Below are 20,000 nucleotides of genomic sequence, written 5' to 3' on the forward strand. Positions count from 1 at the left end.
AAATCAAGGCTATTTAAAGAGCTGATCCTGCTTCTTTTGGAGTAACTGTCTCTACTGTCCAGAGAAGAAGACTTTCTACTAGATTATGGAAGGAGGAGCATTGCTGTGAGGATTTGATTGTATTCAGCGACAAGAGCTAGAGTTATTGAGGTCAGGATGTTAGACTGACGCAACCCTACCTCATCGTCCCCAGCTCCCCACAACTCATCCCAAAAGTACTGTATAAACAAATATAACTGTAGCACTGCGGACCAATCAGAACGCTTTCTGAGATTCCTGTTTTTTCTTAACATGCTGAGCGTGGTCCTGCAGTCACGCATGTACATCGCAGCCTGCTGCCCTTCATTTCCCTGCACACATGTGCACATATGGATCTGGCTGTGCCTGTGTGTGTATATGTGTGTATATGTGTGTATGTGTGTGTGTGTGTGTTTTACAGAAAGACATATTTAATATGATAATATTTGATTTTTAATATTGATTGATTATAGATTACATTATGACTAACCCGTACATGTGGGTGTGCATATGTGTGCGTATGTGTGTGTGTGTGTGTGTGTGTGTGTACGTACATGGTGTGGTAGCTCACTGGCAGGTTCTGTTGCACCACACCAACCACATATGATGTAGCTGTTGGGTTAAGCCTCAAAAGGCTCAAAAGGCTGTTTATAGTGGGCGGGGTTTATGTAAATGTTGGGGGTGTAAATATAACGAGTCAGGACTGTGATGTAACAGTTTGGGGGTTTTGGAATCGGCCTGTTTTCCAGCTCTGTTCTGGTTCTGCTGGAGGTTCTTCTGAAGGAGGAGCAGCAGAGTTTCTCCTGACCTCTCACTATTCCACCATCTCCAGTGTTCACATGTTCCGCGTCCCCGTTTTCCTTCTGGTTCTCTGCTGTCGTGGCGTCCATGGCACGTACAGTGGGCTTCAACATTCTGGTCCGACTCTTCAGCGGGTCAGTAGAGTTACATAGAGCGAAGGTGTGTTTCTGAGAAGGGGGCAGGTCTGAGAGAGTGAGAGTCTTTGTTTGGCTCAGTGAGAGTACAGTCCAGTTGAGTGACAGTGCGAGTGTACTGTACGTTAGCACACAGCCACACATTGATCTTTTCTTTAGACTAAGAGTCTGAGCCTGGCCCATTTTGAGACGAGCAATGATTTCCTGTTAGCTATCGATCAGCCTCCAATATACTGTAGGTCAGTAGAGCCCTCAGGCGGACTCTGGGTGCCTTTATGTGTGTGTTTGTGTTTCCAGCAGCTACATACGATGTGTGCCCTCATTCCAAACCACCTCATTTACCTTTCTGGACCTCTGAACAAATCATATTGCAGTTAGAGTTCTACACTAAAGGGACAAAAGTATTAGGACACCTACTCGTGCATTGTTTTTTTTCTAAAAACAAGGGTAACAGTCAGTTCCTTAAAAGTGCTGAAGCAGGAAAAATGGACAAGTGTAAGAACCTGAGACACTTTGACAAGAACCAGACTGTGATGTTCTAGATAATGACTGGGTCAGAACATCTCCAGAACATCAGCAGGCAGGTCTTGCGGAGTGTTCTCTCCCGGTATGCAGTGGTCAGTACCTACCAAAAGTGCTCCAAGGAAGGACAGCTGTTGGTCATGGGTAGGCAGTCCTTTAGTTAGTCCAGTCACCCTCAGAGGTCTTGTGAAGCCTTGACGGGGTCAGAGATCTTTTGATAAAACAATGGTTAAGCAGGTGGTTTTAATGTTATGGCTGATTGGCGTTTTCCTCTCCACACTGATTATAATCAGTAATTGATTAGATCAAGAGAGTCTAGACGAGTCGAGCCGTGTACACCCCCACATGACCCCTCATAGCATGACCCGTCTATTGACTTAGTCTATTGAAGTTATTCCTTATACTTCCTTATACTCGTATGCATCTCAGACCTTTAGTGTGTGTGTGTGTGTGTGTGCAGGAGTTGGTGTTTCCAAATATGGGATTTTGTATATTGTTTGACACACATGTGAGCGGCATGGCCAGACTATTTGGATATCTATCAAAACATCACACACCCCTCCTGCAGTCTTACGCTGCAAATTGCCTCTCTCATTCTCTGTCTCTCTCTCTCTGTCTCTGTCCCTCTGTCTCTCTGTCTCTCTCTCTCTCTGTCTGTCTGTCTCTCTCTCTGTCCCTCTCTCTCTGTCCCTCTGTCTGTCTGTCTCTCTCTCTGTCTCTCTGTCTGTCTGTCTCTCTCTCTCTCTCTCTCTCTCTCTCTGTCTCTCTCTCTGTCTCTCTCTCTACTCTCTCTCTCTCTGTCTATCTGTCTCTCTCTCTCTGTATCTCTCTCTATCTGTCTCTCTCTCTATCTGTCTCTCTCTGTGTCTCTGTCTCTCTCTCTCTCTATGCCTCTCGCTGTCTCTCTCTCTCTGTCTTTCTCTGTCTATCTGTCTCTATCTGTCTCTCTCTGTCTCTCTATGTCTCTGTCTTTTTCTCTCTCTCTCTATTTGTCTCTATCTGTCTCTCTCTCTATGTCTCTCTCTGTCTCTTTCTCTCTCTATTTGTCTCTATCTGTGTCTCTGTCTCTCTGTCTCACTCTCTCTCTGTCTCTCTCTATCTTTCTCACTCTCTCTGTCTCACCTTCTCTGTATCTCTCTCTCTCACCCACACATACACAATCTCTTTATCTCTGTTACACTCTCTCTCTCTCTACCCCTCTCAATCCTTTCCTGTTATTTTTTATTAAAGTCATAATAACCTCCTGGCATCCATGCAGGTAAATCTAGAGCCAAAGAGAAAGGAACTGCTCTAGATCACAGAGCTCAGGACAGCTTCAGTTTACATACCAACCCTGTCACGCAAAAACCTTGTATCTTCAAGACGGCAGCTTACAGAGGTTTTACATTTGAGGTTTTTACAGAGAGCTGTCTTAAAGTCAGAGACCCTTCATTTATTACATTTATTTCATTTATTTTGTTTCATTTTTTAGGAGAAAAGAAGCAGAAGAGGCTTAAAAGCAGAGTCTAATATCGTCTAATATCGGCTGTCTGAGTGTTTAGAGCTCCAGCTTTACCTGCATTAGAGCTTCCGTTCTTCTCAGGAGACTCTTTCAGGTCTTTACACACCTCCAAACGTCTGTCTTAGACATTGTAGCACTTTCTGCTATGAAGTGCTTTACAATACATTAAGAGATGTTGAGGTCTGGACTCAGCCGTCTGAGGAGTTTCTTAATCAGCACCACGTCCTTTCAGACCCACAGCGTTGGGCTGTCAGATATAAAGGGCCCCTATTCTTTAACCCCGTGCAGGGCAAGTCACGATGCTCATGGCTCTCTTACACCCCGCTAACAGTCTATTTTCACTACTTCCGTCTGCAGCGTTTTAACAGAATATCTCTACGCTGATGGGGGCGGTGGTCTGGAAATGAGGGGTGTTCAGGTCAGTTTCTGGAGTATTGCTGTGTATCTTGGCAGTGGAAAACACAGCAGGAGGAGCTCCACTGACTGAAAACAGTCTAGACAGACGTTCGTCAACAATCATACAGGCGCGTGCAGCCCGACATTCGTACACCCCCGCTTGTTTCTTTTACGATTCTTGATTAACAATCCAGTTTCACTCATCAAATTACAGGAACAGCTGGATGCAAATTGGTGGTCTTCTTCCTCCCCGGGTTTGCAGGCGGGGAGCATCATGCCGCCAGGTAGCGGCGCCATTAAAACAGCAATCCGCCAAAGTCAGAGCGCACCTGGCTCTTAAAGGGAACGGCGAGAGACACGCTGATTGGTTTATTACTGCTCGTTACGCCCCAAAAAAACCCACCCATGATTAATTAAGAGAGTCAATACACAACTTTAGCACGTTTTGACTCTCTCTCTCTCTCCCTCTCTCTCTCTCTCTCTCTCTCACCTGTAGGTGTAACATGCAGAGCTACATCTGGAACAAAGGTACCAGGTGTGAGTCGGTCATCACGGAGTTTCAGGTGATGTGCATTGTGGTAGGCGGGGCTTCACTCGTCCTGCTCGTCCTCTTCATGGTAATCGTGTTTTTCTCCAAGCGGCTCCATCTACTAAAGATCGAAAATCGGCGACTGCGCAAACGCAGGTTAGTGTACGTATACTCTCTCTCACACACACACACACACACACACAGACACACACACACACACACATACACATACACACATACAGTGTGTTACAGTAGAGGTGTTACGGTAGAGGTAATATGGTAGGGGTGTTTCAGTACAGGTGTTTCAGTAGATGTGATATGGTAGAGCTGTTACAGTAGAGGTGTTACAGTAGATGTGATATGGTAGAGCTGTTACTGTAGAGGTGTTTCAGTAGAGGTGTTTCAGTAGAGGTGTTACAGTAGATGTGTTACAGTAGAGGTGTTACAGTAGAGATGTTACTGTAGAGGTGTTACAGTAGAGGTGTTACAGTAGAGGTGTTTCTGTAGAGGTATTACAGTCGAGGTGTTAGTAAAGGTGTTACAGTAGAGGTGTTACAGTAGAGGTGTTACAGTAGAGGTGTTTCTGTAGAGGTGTTACAGTAGAGGTGTTACAGTAGAGGTGTTTCTGTAGAGGTATTACAGTCGAGGTGTTAGTAGAGGTGTTACAGTAAAGGTGTTACAGTAGAGGTGTTACAGTAGAGGTGTTTCTGTAGAGGTGTTTCAGTAGAGGTGTTTCAGTAGATGTGTTTCATTAGATGTGTTTCAGTAGATGTGTTACAGTAGAGGTGTTTCATTAGATGTGTTACAGTAGATGTGTTTCTGTAGAGCTGTTACAGTAGAGCTGTTACAGTAGAGGTGTTTCAGTAGATGTGTTTCATTAGATGTGTTTCAGTAGATGTGTTACAGTAGAGGTGTTTCATTAGATGTGTTACAGTAGATGTGTTACAGTAGATGTGTTTCTGTAGAGCTGTTACAGTAGAGGTGTTACAGTAGATGTGTTTCTGTAGAGGTGTTACAGTAGAGGTGTTACAGTAGATGTGTTTCTGTAGAGCTGTTACAGTAGAGGTGTTACAGTAGATGTGTTTCTGTAGAGGTGTTACAGTAGAGGTGTTACTGTAGAGGTGTTACAGTAGATGTGTTTCTGTAGAGCTGTTACAGTAGAGGTGTTACAGTAGATGTGTTTCTGTAGAGGTGTTACAGTAGAGGTGTTACTGTAGAGGTGTTACTGTAGAAGTGTTACAGTAGAGCTGTTTCTGTAGAGGTGTTACAGTAGAGGTGTTACTGTAGAGGTGTTACTGTAGAAGTGTTACAGTAGAGCTGTTTCTGTAGAGGTGTTACAGTAGAGGTGTTACAGTAGAGGTGACGTGACTGTAAAGTGTTTACTGGTTTAGGGAAATATACTCTGACAGTCTGAATGATAGATGTTGAGGAGAAGCAGTAGTGGTGTAAAAGTCAGCTCAGAGCACAATGATGTCAACCCCTATTCTGAAAGTAGGCCAATCCAACAGAGCAGTGTGTGTGTGTGTGTGTGTGTGTGTGTGTGTGTGTGTGTAAGCGTGTGAGGGTGACCTATATACAGCTGTGCAGCCAAAGGCATTTAAACACAGTCCAAGAGGGAAGAGAGTGAAGAGAGGAGAATAAAGAGAAGTAGAGAAAGGAGAAGAAATAAGAAATGATAGATGAAGAGGAGAGGAGAGGAGAGGAGAGGAGAGGAGAGAAGAGGAGAAGATAAGAGAGGAGAAGAGAGGAGAGGAGAAGAGAAGAGAGGAGAAGAGAGGAGAGGAGAGGAGAAGAGAAGAGAGGAGAAGAGAGGAGAGGAGAGAGAAGAGAGAAGAGGAGAGAAGAGGAGAAGATAAGAGAGGAGAAGAGAGGAGAGAAGAGAGGAGAAGAGAGGAGAGGAGAGGAGAGGAGAAGAGAAGAGAGGAGAAGAGAGGAGAGGAGAAGAGAAGAGGAGAGAGAAGAAGAGAAGAGAGGAGAAGAGAAGAGAGGAGAGAGAAGAGAGGAGAGGAGAGGAGAGAGAAGAGAGGAGAGGAGAGAAGAGAAGAGAGGAGAAGAGAAGAGAAGAGAGAAGAAGAGAGAGAAGAAGAGAAGAGGGGAGAAGAGAAGAGAGGAGAAGAGAAGAGGAGAGAGAAGAAGAGAAGAGAGGAGAAGAGAAGAGAGGAGAGAGAAGAGAGGAGAGGAGAAGAGAGGAGAGAGAAGAGAGGAGAGGAGAAGAAGAGAAGAGAGGAGAAGAGAAGAGGAGAGAGAAGAGAGGAGAGGAGAAGAGAGGAGAGGAGAAGAGAAGAGGAGAGAGAAGAAGAGAAGAGAGGAGAAGAGAAGAGAGGAGAAGAGAAGAGAGGAGAAGAAGAGAGAGAAGAAGAGAAGAGGGGAGAAGAGAAGAGAGGAGAAGAGAAGAGGAGAGAGAAGAAGAGAAGAGGGGAGAAGAGAAGAGAGGAGAAGAGAAGAGAGGAGAGAGAAGAGAGGAGAGGAGAAGAGAGGAGAGAGAAGAGAGGAGAGGAGAAGAAGAGAAGAGAGGAGAAGAGAAGAGGAGAGAGAAGAGAGGAGAGAGGAGAGGAGAAGAGGAGAGAGGAGAGGAGAAAAGGAGAGAGGAGAGGAGAGGAGAGGAGAAGAGGAGAGAGGAGAGGAGAAGAGGAGAGAGGAGAGGAGAGGAGAAGAGGAGAGAGGAGAGGAGAAGAGAAGAGAAGAGAAGATAAAGATGAGAAATGGAGAAGAGAATAAAGATGGAGAAGAAAGGAGATAAGATGAGAAAATGAGAGTGCAGAAGATTGGGGTGGAGAGGAGATGAGAAGATAGGACAGAAGAGGAGAAAGATCCTGTGTCAGATGGGTTCTAGATAGTGGGGAAACTAGGAATGAATAAACAGGGTTTTGTCAATCACCAATAATCTCCCACAAACATCTCTTCTTTCTCTCCCTCCCTCTATCTGTCTGTCTGTTTATCTGCCTATCTGTCTGACTGTCTGTCTATGTGTCTAATTGTCTGTCTCTCTGTCTCTATCTATCAGTAAATACAGGCCTCAGTCGGAGCAGCACAATGACAACTTCTCTCTGTCCACCATCGCTGAAGGCTCTCAGGCAAACGTAAGGAAACTGTGTGACTCGCCTAACCCTCCTCATGTCCGCGCTTTGGCTTACTATGATAACATTATCTGTCAGGTAACTTTTCCTCTCCTCTTTCTCCCTCACTTGTCCTCTACGCATGCGTACGAGTGGCGACTCTGCGGGACTCTCTCTCTCTGTCAGTCTCTATGTCTCGTGTGTTTTCCTCTCTTTCTCTGTCGGTGAACGCAGGTGATTCCCTCACTGATTAACCTCTTCACTGCTGTTCCTCTGCGCTCAGCTCGAGAGTTCGTGCTCTTTCTCTGTCTGCCGGTCTCTGCCCTGTCCCCCTGCTCTTTCCCTTCCCTTTTACCCCGTTGCCATGCATGATGCAGCTCGTCTGATGCACTGCTCGGTGTTATTAGTGCACCTGTCTTGTCTTATTTGTCCCTAACAATACATCTCATGACCATGGGTAAAAAGGGAGGGGACTAGAGTACTACAGACGTTCTAGATTAGGTGAAGTATGACTGCTGTATTTAATAGTTTTAGCTGTGAGAAAAGAGTAGCCATTCAGTCTGTTCCACGTCATCCAGCCTTTTACTTGCTTGAGCTGCAAATATTGTATATCAGAGATCTCAGACTCCAGTCCTGGAGGGCCATAGCACCTCACAGTTCAGCCTGGCCTCATTCACAACACCTGATTCAGCCAATCAGCTAATTACAGGCATTTAAAATTAATAATAAAAAGCACCCCATGAAAACTGATCAGCCATAACATAAGTACCACCTGCCTAATGTGGTGTAGGTCCCCCTCGTGGACTCCACAAGACCTCTGAAGGTGTCCTGCTGTGGTATCTGGAACACCAAGACTAACATCAGCAGCAGATCCTTTAACAAGTCCTGCAAGTCCTGCCCATGACCCTGTCACCAGAGCACTTTTGGTGGGTACTGACCCACAAGATCTGCCTGCTGATGTTCTGGAGATGTTCTGACCCAGTCATTATCTAGAACATCACAGTTTGGTTCTTCTTGTCAAAGGTGTCTCAGATTCTTACTCCTGTCCATTTTTCCTGCTTCATCACCTTCATCATCTTCAAGAACGGTCTAATATGTAGATCCACCCCTCGACAGACAGTAGCCACCTCAGCTGGCAGTAGTGCTAATGTTATGGCTGATCAGTGTATGATGAAGGTAATTACCTCCATCTCTCGATATTAAGCAAATGAAGATCAAATGTCCAGATGTTTCCACACACTGATCTTCACTGGGTTGTGGCTCTCCAGGACCTGCGTTTGACACCTATGTCTTATACCTCTGCAGTGTCCTGTAGGCTACTGTAGGTCCTGTGTGTGTGTGTTAATGCTATGATCACCGCCTATCCCATAGAAAACCATGAGCAAATACATTTGGGAGTATAAACCCAGTGAAGAGCCCTGCGGTGAGGTAAGATGACCAGAAACCTGCCCTAGTGTTCTTTTCGGCTCTCTGCCACGCCCTCACTAACCCCAAAACATGGCTCAGTATTCCACTCTCTGCTCTCGCCTTGCTAACACCCAAATATGGCTCCGTATCCCGCAGTTCCCTTATGGCTTCCCTACTGCAGGACGCTTATCTTGGCTTAAACTCCAGCTCGGCCTTCTGCTGCTCAGTCATCTGGAGATTCGTGCGGCCCGAGACATTTTCATACTAGTGGAGCGAAACGCGGCGTGACATTTCTGTTCTTAGCTTTAATTTTCGGGCTGATTGTGTAGAGCATTAAGGCAGGAATTACTGAACCATTAATGCTGAACCTCGCGACGTACCCAGTTCCTCACATTCCTCTCAGTAAAGCTGCAGTAAAACAGGTCACCCTCAAGATGGCTGGAATTGTGGAATTGAGACTTGTTTGAGTATCAGTAGCCCTAAAAACAGTGAACACACACACACACACTAATGAACTAGGATCAGTGAACACACCCACAACCAGAGCAGTGTGCAGCCAACAACTCCAGCACTCGGGGAGCAGAGAGGGTGAAGGGCTCTTCTCAAGCGCCCAACAGTGGCTGCTTGCTGAGCCCGGGTATCGAACCCACAACCCTGCCATCAATAGCCCGGAGCTCTGACCACTGAATCTTCACTTTCTCCTGTTGGGTTTGGATTGGACCCAACATCAGTAGCTCATGAAAATGATTTATATACTAAAAGGCTACTAAGAAGGCGTCTCCCACCGAGAACCTAGGCTACCCCCTAGGCTTTGGAACTCAGCTACTGTGGGACAGCAGTTCTTTCCCTCTGGTTGCCATCTTGGTTTCTGTCTTTGAAGGGTAGGCTTCAGCAAGGCTCTCATTGGTCAGCTGGATTCCACCTGATGAGGGCTAGTCCTGCCTGTGGATATACAGCGGCAAAGTGTTTACACAACAGGGACGAAGCAAAGTTCCAACAACGGTTTCAATCAGTATCCAGCAGACCATCTTTGACTGGGACTCAATACAGCACTCAGCAGCAGCCGAAAACCTACAAAATCATGAAAGTGTCAATCCGGATGGGACGAAAATAATCAGAGAAGCACTGAGTTCAGTGATGAACAGCAGGACTGTAATTATCTCAGAGGATCCAGACAGCCGGAGCTCTGGTGAAAGAGGATGCCAGCCCAAAACCTTAACGTACATTAAATCCCATCTGAATACGGCTGTTTTTCAGCATCACTCAGTCCAGGAATTCTCCACCACTGGCTTTTCCCATTTTCCACATGACCTTTCTTCTGTACACGTCCAGATAACTAAAGAGGTAGTTTAGCCAGCACACTAACCTTCAATCTACCCGAAATCTGAGCTTTTTGTAGGATTTTGTAGGATTTGTAGGATTTTGCTGCATGTAACCAAACTGTAGAATAGCCCTAACTTAACTAACCTATACTCCACATCCTATTTATTATGTACACCAATTATCAGCCATAACATTAGCACCACTGCCAGCTGAAATGAAGAGCACTGATGATCTGGGTCCAGTGTCTCCTGTCTGTCGAGGGGTGGATCTACATATTAGGCAGTGAGTGAACAGTCAGTTATGAAGGTCTGGGATGAAGGTGGGCAAGCGCAATGGTACGTGTTCACTGCCAGTGGCCCAGAAATTCTGTCACTTTGGCAAGAACCAGACTGAGTCAGAACATCTCCAAAACATCAGGCAGGTCCTGTTGGCTGTTTCTGGGAGGCAGTGGTCAGAACCAACCAAAAGGAAGCTCCAAGGAAGGCCAAAAGAGTTGAAAAGTATTTCCACAGATAGTCAATCAATAATTAAAGGGGTTCGTTTCTAAATACAGCTCTTTTGTTGGAAGTGTAGCTTCATGGTGTTGAAAGATTCATGCAGCCGATGCCTCTCTAGAACACCAAGCCAGCTACCCTGCAGAGCATCCGCATGGTCGTCTGATGAGGAGATCGGCAGACATGTTGGGTTCTTGTTAAAACATAGATGAGCAAGATCACCATAATGCATCTAGGCCTATAAAGAACACTGCACAGCAATCAGCCATAACATTAGAACCACTGCCAGCTGAAGTGAATAACATTGATGACTGGAGGTGATGAAGGTGATGAAGCAGGAAAAATGGACAAGCGTAACAATCTGAGACACTTTACCAAGAACCAAACTGTGATGTTCTAGATAATGACTGGGTCAGAACATCTCCAGAACATCAGCAGGCAGGTCTTGTTGGTCTGCTGGTCATGGAAGCCCTATCTCATTTGGCATTCTGGATGACATGAAGGACACCTTCAGAGGTCTTGTGGAGTCCATGCCTCGAGGGGTCAGAGCTGGTTTTAATGTTATGGCTGATTGGTGTATGTGTGCACTGTACAGTGACCATGACGTAACTCACTTAGCTCACAGCCTTAAACATGTCACTGATGCTCCGGCTTGCATATCGACCTTAAATGCCTTTCGTTTTCAGATAATGAGCTCAAAAGGGTGTAAGAAGCTGTGTCTATAGGCCGTGATGATGTAGAGTAGAGCACAGGTCTGTAGATAAATAATAAAAGCTTAACCTGACTTCTTCCTCATCGAGCTCCAGACTTCGACTCCTCAGTGGACGCCGTCTTCTGAACGAGCCCTCAGAGATGGGGAAGCTCTCTCATCATGAAAGGAACGAGCTTGACAGGCTAAAAGGGGGTAGGGGAGAGAGAACAGACAGAAAATGAAAGAGCTGAAGCTCCTCAGATCTCAAATATCTAACCCACTGATCCGCTGCCCGTCTCTCTTTTAGAAAAGCGCCTCTTACACAACTGGTTTTAGGTTTCCAAAAGTTTGTGGACACCCTTTCTAATGAATGCATTCAGCTACTTTAAGTTGCAGCCGTTGCCGACACACACAGCTTGTCTAGTCCCTGTAGAGAAGAAGAAGTACTGCCAATAGAGTTACAATGTTGGTGACGTTCATTCTCACGTTAACAAATACGCAAGTAAACACAATCAGCGATGTCGAGGTCTGCAGAAAGGATGGAGGGCGTGTTGATGTGTTGTATGTGACAGGTCAGGCTGACCCAGCTGTGCAGTCAGGCTAAGGCAGTGTTCTTCTCTTTCCTACCCCTTCATGGCTTCATGCAGGGATACCACAGGTAGCATGTTGCTGATCACACTCCGCATGCCGCAGTCAGCCTTCCCTACCCTGAGCAGAAGGAAGAGGCAACTGCATCAGTTCTGCACTGATGCATGTGGCTTCCTCACCATGTTTTATGGGCTGATAAACGGGCCGTATTAAGGCATTTTGGGGCCTCAAGTATCATTGCATCATCTTCACAAACAAGAAATACTGTATATATATTTGCAGGGGACGCACACTGATTGGCCAACATAATAATAATAATAATAATAATAATAACGTGAGAAATTATGCACTGATCAGCCATAACACTAGCACCACGACTCCTTGTGCCAACAGATCTGACCATTCGAGGCATGGACACCAGCAGACCTCTGAAGGTGTCCTGCTGTGGTATTTGGCACCAAGTCCTGTAAGTTGTGAAGTGGGCGGGGCCTCCATGAGCATCAGTGAGTCTTGGGTGCCCATGACCTTACTGTAGGTTTACCAGTTGTCCTTTCTTGTAGCACTTTTGACTGACCCAGTCATTATCTAGAACATCACAGTCTGGTTCTGGTCAAAGTGTCTCAGATTCTTACGCTTGTCCATTTTTCCTCTTCATCACCTTCATCATCTTCAAGAACTGACTGTTCTTCACTCACTGCCTAATATGTAGATCCACCCCTCGACAGACAGGAGACACTGGACCCAGATCAGCAGTGCTCTTCACTTCAGCTGGCGGTGGTTCTAATGTTATGGCTGATTGGGTGTCTGGCCCCAAGACTTGCCAGCAGATCCTTTAGCACACAAATATCCAGACATCCAAGTGATGTCGGTCACTCCAAGGTCCTGTCCAGAACCTTGAACACCCATTGTTGTCACTTTTGATGGTAGATGGTTGTTAGCATGGGCACCCTGACAGTAAGTAGGCTTTCTGCTGGTTCAGCTCTGATGTGATAGCATTCACACATATCAGCGAGCCTTGGGTGCCTCAAACCCTGTCACTGGGACCACTGTTGGTAGGTACCCACCACAGCTAACCAGGAGCACCTACGAGTCTTGTTATCAGCCAGCACAGCGTGGAGGATGTGTTCACCTCCATCAGCAGCAGCAGCAGCAGCAGCAGCTCACCTGATTTACCATCATTAAGCCCTGATTTACCACCAAACCAGGTGTTGATCTGAGGAGAACTCTAAATAATACTAGACTCCATGAGAGAGGAGAACTCTGGAGATGTTCTAATGATGAACACAGTGATGGAGAACCTCCACCACCTTCTGTAGGAGTGATATTATTAGTGATTATTCTGATATCAGTGATTTACTGAGCAGATCAGCAGTTCTACCTTCTAATTGTCAAATGTTTGCACTGTACTGTTCGTCCAGTTGCTTAATAATAAAATTCCACTCATAGTTATCATTGCTGGACGGGGCCCTGGGCTGCAAACCATTGGGTTAATACGGCTCTGCTAATGACATAAAACATGCTGAACATTCGGTCCTGCCCTTTTTAGTGATGTCATATCATTTATCTTCTGGTATTTTGATAGTATTTAGTAGTACTTCAGTAGTATTCTCAACCTTCTGGTCTGGGATCAGTTGTGCACCTCTAAAACCTCAGTATGTAAGTGTTTCCTCAGTAAAAGCAAAGCTGATCCCAGGCTAAAATCATCAGAACTGCCTGAGATACCTAAAAAAAGCTCTGCTCGAAGTGTGTGTTAGGAAAGGAGAGCAGGAACTCGATGCTCGGGCTGATGAGGGGTTCAATGTCAAAGTTTTGAGACGTGTTCAGCAGTTAACATCCAGCTCATTCCCACCGACGGGGTCACTTACAATGCAGGTCAGAGGCTTTTTGCTGGGTCAGCTTTGTTTTTTTTGACCGTGGGGATTGAGAAAGAATATGCTTGACCACCATCTGGCGGCATATTACTATGCGTGAGTTGGGGTGGGGCGTATGGGTGCTGCTTTGAGGCCAGTTCTCATTTGCATTGGTGCACGTGTGTGTGTGTGTGTGTGTATGCTTGTGGCCTCTGCAGGAAGACACGGCTAAGCTGGAGGAGCCAGTCAAATCCCCCACTAAAGAGGACGAGTCTCTGAACATCCAGAACTCTCTGACGCCCAAGCTGGAGAACAACAAGGCCAGCAGTGAAGAGAACGCAGAGGAGGTAAACTCGCTGCAGAACAACATGATGTAGTAGCGAACTCCGGCCACAGGCTGGCGCCATGACGGCAACAGAGCACAACCTGACAAAACACTGGCTCCCATACAACTGTAAAAGTGCTACCATAGACCATGCAGTAGATCACACTGGTGCCGTCGCTGGCTAATTCAGAACAGGACTGGACACTGTGAGCACAACACACTCCACAGGTCCCATCACATGATACTAGGGATGCACGATGATATCGGAATCATATCTGTATCGGCCAATAACTGATTTTTCAAAATTAGTCTGGATCTGGATGATGCTTAGATATTTGATGATACATTTAAGGTCGGAAATCAGAGGAGTTCCACAAAACGGCTCAAAAGCTACAACAGTTACAGCAAAGGTCAGCTGATCTCTCTGAAAGGTCAGCTGATCTCCGTTCTGCAGGAAAGCCATTGGGTTTAGACGGCTGCTCGAACCCTCTGAGCCCCGTTACCCCAAACACAAAGGTGCTTCATCTGCACACATAAACTCATAAACGATTGGGCATGCATTTTAAACTATGGGCACATATATCGTGCACATAGAGAACCAGTCAAAAGTTTGGACTCACCTGGTTAAATGTGTGCTGATGATGATCTTAAAAACATTTCAACATCCAAATGCAAGGGTGACCATATAAAGAGGACACTGGGGACACACGGGTATATATTTGTGATTGATAGGTAATCACCTATGTGGACATATATGTAGTAGTAAACAGTCTGTATAAGTATAAATATCAGTTATATTGCAGATGATATTGATGCTGATATACTTATGATACACTGTGGCACAGGAACGCTCCCATGATGCTTGGGTTAGAAGTGCGTTTTTGGGGTCGAATTGTTAAATATTTGTTTCACATATATGTTTGTATAGGTTGATATACAGTTAAAGTATATGTCCCATATGTAAATTGCTAAGAAAGTCCAAGGCCAATTTCCCCCCTCAAAAGCCCTGACAGTTTACATTTGCACCGTTTACAGTCCAGTTATTTAAGTTAAACCTTGGATTTAAAGTGCTTTACTGGCAATAAAAATGAGAAAAACTGGGGTGTTCTAAAACTTTTGACTGGTAGTCAGTATCGGCATTAGTATCAGCAGATATGCTCATGTAAAATATCAGATATCCACTTCTTATATCAGTGCATCCCTACGCGTAATCTAACGACACGCATCCTGTGCCATAAGAACTCATGCTATAGCAGTAAGCACCTGTTTAACCATCCGAGAGCTCCAGAGCAGCCCCCTGCTGCCACCACCGCCCCACTGCTCCTTGCTTGCTGCCGCTGTAATGCTATGTCATGCTACGTCACACTGTGTCACGCTAAGCTATGGACCGCTTCACCCACACTCCAGCTTCTCAACCTACGAAATTCACCTGCTGAGCCCCGGCTGCCGCGGGCCTCTCACCCCTACACTCCTTCTTCTGTCCTGCCTTACTCCGAGTCGGCATGCGTCGGTGTTCTTCTGTACAGATCCTGAGCTAAAGAGAATCAGAGACACGTGAGGAACGTTTACCCACACATCTCAGAGGCTTCCATGTTTCGTTTTTTTGACTAATTCAGTGTGTAGGCCTGTATGAAGATACATGCACACCATCACTGTCACACAAAAACCTCCCATCTCCAGATTTGACAGTTTTTACTTCATGTAAATCTAGCAGATTGCTGCGAGGATTTGATTGCATGCAGCGCCAAGAGCGTTAGTGAGGTGAGAACATTGCATCTGGCTCACCACCCCACCTCGGCCCAAAAGTACTGGATGGAGCTCCACCACCATCATTCCAGAGAACACAGCTCCTCCACTGCTCCACAGCTCCTCAATGCTGGGGGGCTTTATACCCCTCTAGCCCACGCCTGGCATTATTAGGCAGCATGGTGACAATAGGGTCATGACCCAGAGTAGGGATACATCGGCCCAAATTCGTACTGATACAGATACCGAAGTCTCCAACTGAACAGTTCAGCTCTCGTCTCTCTCTAAACGGTAAAAAAAAGCAAAGCTGTGGCTTCTAAAAATGCAGGAATTGGGTTCAGTGAATGGGTCGGTCCCATGGATCTGCCTAATTATCCGATCCTAGTATTAGATTGGTCCTATTCTATTGGCAGTACTTCTCTACAGGGACTAGACAAGCATGTTAGTGTGCATTTGCACATCGGTGTCAGCAATGGGTGCAACTTCCAACACGTCCATAAACATTTGGACATATAGTGTGTGTATATATATATGTAGGTGTTTATTTTTTAATATAATGTGAATCTGGCAGTTGTTCCTTATACTATGTCAGAATGTCAGGATAAACGGACCAATAGAAACGCTCCCCACAATGACCTGGAATAAAATCCTTATTCATTGACTTCCATTGAAAGTTAAGAGGTTTTTCTCCTCCTCCTGTAAAGCTGCGGGTTTGGAGCCGTGAGGTTTTTGTGTGACGTGACGATATTCATATACTGCTTGATATTTATATTCGGTATGATAGAGGATAAAGCACATGGTGTCATGTTTGATGTTTATCGTTGGTGTGATTTCTAATCCTGTATTTGAGATGTTCTTTTTTTTTGTACCTTTTTTGGGAAAACAGTCCGCTGATAAAAACAAGAGTTTGCTGGAATAAAACTTTTGAACAGTCCCAGTGTAGTCACTCCTGTTCTCCACCACTCCTGCTCTTCTGCTTTCTGCTGTCTCGCCTGGCTCTTCTGCATGGCTTCCACATACCTGAACTGCTGCTAACCTCTTCACTGCTGGGATACGGTATACAGGCTTGATGATGTCAGAGTGATGATGTCACATCCTCTTCGGAGACGCTTCTAAAGCAGAGTTACTGATTATTTACTGAATTTAACAACAAAGAACATTAAAGGTGGGGCGAAAGAGTGTAAATCGCAGAGTGGCTCTGTGGTCTAACGGCCGGGGTGTGAGCATGAATCCTTGAATAGCCTAAGAGTGACATGGGGAGAGGGCTCGGCCGATTACGCTCTCTCAGATTCTCTCTCTCGGCCGCTTTGCCATCAGTAGCCGGAGTCTGAGAGAGCACAATCGGCTCGCCATGCCGCTTTGCCATCAGTAGCCGGAGTCTGAGAGAGCACAATCGGCTCACCGTGCCGCTTTGCCATCAGTAGCCGGAGTCTGAGAGAGCACAATCGGCTCACCGTGCCGCTTTGCCATCAGTAGCCGGAGTCTGAGAGAGCACAATCGGCTCACCATGCCGCTTTGCCATCAGTAGCCGGAGTCTGACAGCACAATCGTCCGTGCTCCCCCCATGTCACTCTTAGGCTATGTTAGCTGGCCCAGACGTCTGTTAGCTGGTGCGGTGCAGCTGGGGGCCCGGCCCTTTCCTCCGAGCATGTCAGTCCCCCTCCGTAGCTCCCCCTAGCACTAGCAATGCTCCCCTGCGATGTATCGGAGGAGACGTGTGTTGAGTCCTGACCCTCGTAGTGTCGGGAGCATTGCTAGTGCTAGGGGGAGCTACGCAGGGGTGGGTTACCTGGAGTATTACATTTGCTGAAAAGGAAAAATGTACAAAATATTATTATTATTATTATTATTATTAATACTAATACTACTAATAATAATACAAATCTGTGAAATCTGATCTCAATAAATCTCCAAATTCTCTGTTTTGATCAGTTTATTCATATAAACTAAAAATATTTATTACGTTGGCCACATTTGTCATTAGCTGTGAGATTTCATTAAATAAATAATCTAATTTACAATATTTACACATTTTTACAAATATTTGTTTCTCTTAAATGTAGCTTTGAATAAGATCATAAAAGAGTTGCTACCAGCAACTGCAAATTCCAGAGATCCTAAAAGGACACTCCTAATCATGGATGCTTACCTGAACCCATGGTGGGCCACAGTGTAGACTGATGTCTGTTCCAACCGAGCAGCTCCAGAGCTAAGGTTAACCTGGTCTTACTTTTAGCTCATCTAATATGCTAATATTTGACTGAATAGAATAGATGCTGGATTCATGTCATATATAAACTCTATAAGCTGGTAATAAAGACCGTTCACTGAGGGGACAGTGGCAGTTAACCCAACTCTGCTCACTGGCTGAATGCAGGACTCTAGACACTGCAGGCCCCATACACTCTGTAGGACACGACCATAGCCCATGCCCCATCAAACACCCCCACCAGCTCCTTAGGGTGGATTATCTCATGCTTATATATATTCACCATCTCTGCCGGTACCTCCACATGTTCTCTCTTACACTACACAGAACCCATATCATCATAAATATATACATAAAATAAACTAATAGATGTTGTAAGTAGATCTACTCTACATTTAGATGATGATAGTGATGAACTCCATCACTATGGTCCATCTGTTCCTCTACGTATGTTTATACCTGTACTCCATCTGTGTGGTGTAGTTCTGTGCCTGTCTATCTCTATATCTGTGAATGTGTGTGCGTCCAGGGTGGTGTGACCATCGACCTGGAGCTTCTCCTGCCCAAGGAGGCCAAGGCGCACCCCGAGACCAGTCCTCCTCTCCACTATAACGTTTTCCTCTACAAGCTCCCCAAATCCCCCAAAAAGTCTCCCGTGCTCCGCCGGCCGCCAGGACGCTCCGGACAAGGCAGGTCGCTCTCTCAGCTGTGCCCCAGACGAGGCTCCGAGCCGGGCTACAGCCCCATCAGCACCCGCTCGCTGCCCCCCATGCCCTCCAGGACGCCCAACCCTCGCCTGGGCAAGGCCTGCACGCCGTAACGCTGACAGTTCAGCCACGACCATGCCAATCAATCACACCACCACCGGAGCCTCCGGGAAGACTCTCATCCACCCGCACTGTGACTCCAAAATCCATTCACACATGATGCATCTAACCCTGCTGTAGCTTCAACACAACACACACACACCAGTACTGCACACACACACACACACACACACACACACACTGAGCTGGAAGCGTTTGGGATTTCACCAGCAGACCTTACAGAAGACACCAGCATCAGTGCGGTAACACCACACACACACACACACACACACACACACACACACACACACACACACACACACACAGAGATGGCTATGACTGTAAATATTCAGGGTAACATGAATTTATTCCAGATGAATTAACTAATGAATTAATTTGGTGCTTTTTCATGTTTTTAATCTCAGATTAAAATCTCTGAACTGTTTATTAGAATAAAGAATATTAGAAAGACGTTTACTTAAACAGACTGACGCTTCTTTGATTGAGAATGAGGGTACAGTACATTTACAGTAGGGCTGCATGATATTGGAAAAAAATTACATTGTGATGTTTTGTTGTTCGGCGATTATATATATATACTTTTTTATATATATATATAAAATAATAAAGATTTCTCCAGTCCATGTCATGATTAGAAATAATGCCCTCATGTATCCATGACTGGAGTAAAATAAATGGCCTCTGGTAGACCGGTCATATAAAATGAGTGTCAATAACACTGTTACAGTCAGTAACAGTTTAAATTTTCCCTCCGTTTTTAATGAACTTTGCATTGCGCATCCTGCGATGTGACTACTGCACATGAACATATCACGATGGAGATGCTGAAATGTATTTATGAGTAAATGTATATATTGTGCAGCCCTAATTTACAGCATTAGGGAGAACTCATTTAGCTGTATCTGCCTAGGAAGTCCTGATTGGACAGTTTCCATTTGGCCGTTATCCCTCATAACGCTTTTGTTTCCAATCAAAAGTGAATCCAGAGTAATTGTAGAACATAAATACTAGAGCTGTGCATTTACAAGAACACAGTGATACAATACACATAAAAATCCAGGGGTTATGATTCATATACTGTGATATATTGCAATTGTTTTGTATCTAATTTTAGTAAAAACAGCTGCTTAAGGTGAATTATCCACGTTCTCTTGCAGTTCACAGAAATCATATCAAAATAAATATAAATCAATGACTTATTCAGTAAAATAAAATAAAAACTAATAGAAAATGTTGATCTATATTATATTTAGATGTTTAGATGATGGACGGTGCATTTGCATTTGCACGAACTCGATGACAATAAGCATCATTATATATGAGTTACAAAGGGTTTAAAACCAAATTTTAATATAAAAACACAGTGGAATACGGTGGAATCTGAAGACATTGTACAACTCTGCCCTCTAGTGGTCAGAGTTTAAACAACACTAAATGAACCACTGTCTGCCACCAATCTTTACATCTAAACTATTCATTAATAATCAATACTGTGTTTCTGAGAATCCATACAGTATTGAAAAACATCACAATACTTATATATTTATCAGCATTTTCCTAAACCCCTAATAAATACAGGTATA

General features: G+C 45.1%; 1 protein-coding gene across 1 annotated transcript; it reads left to right on the forward strand.

Moving 5' to 3' along the window:
- Window positions 1-3,868: 3,868 nt before the first annotated feature.
- cspg5b (chondroitin sulfate proteoglycan 5b) lies at window positions 3,869-18,879 on the forward strand. Its single transcript, XM_072676499.1, has 5 exons — window positions 3,869-4,057; window positions 6,906-6,981; window positions 8,329-8,385; window positions 13,529-13,657; window positions 18,120-18,879. Exons 1-5 carry the CDS (start codon window positions 3,876-3,878, stop codon window positions 18,408-18,410), a joined length of 735 nt encoding a protein of 244 aa, XP_072532600.1. The 5' UTR covers window positions 3,869-3,875; the 3' UTR covers window positions 18,411-18,879.
- Window positions 18,880-20,000: the final 1,121 nt, after the last annotated feature.

Source organism: Salminus brasiliensis, chromosome 3 (assembly GCF_030463535.1).
Source record: "Salminus brasiliensis chromosome 3, fSalBra1.hap2, whole genome shotgun sequence".
NCBI classification, from domain to species: Eukaryota; Metazoa; Chordata; class Actinopteri; order Characiformes; family Bryconidae; genus Salminus; species Salminus brasiliensis.

Excerpts from the sequence above, each read along its gene's own strand:
- cspg5b (XM_072676499.1), top strand. The coding sequence starts at position 3,876 with ATGCAGAGCTACATCTGGAACAAAGGTACCAGGTGTGAGTCGGTCATC. Across the intron at positions 6,982-8,328 it reads CTGAAGGCTCTCAGGCAAAC|AAAACCATGAGCAAATACAT; the intron begins GTAAGGAAACTG and ends CCTATCCCATAG. Across the intron at positions 8,386-13,528 it reads GTGAAGAGCCCTGCGGTGAG|GAAGACACGGCTAAGCTGGA; the intron begins GTAAGATGACCA and ends TGGCCTCTGCAG.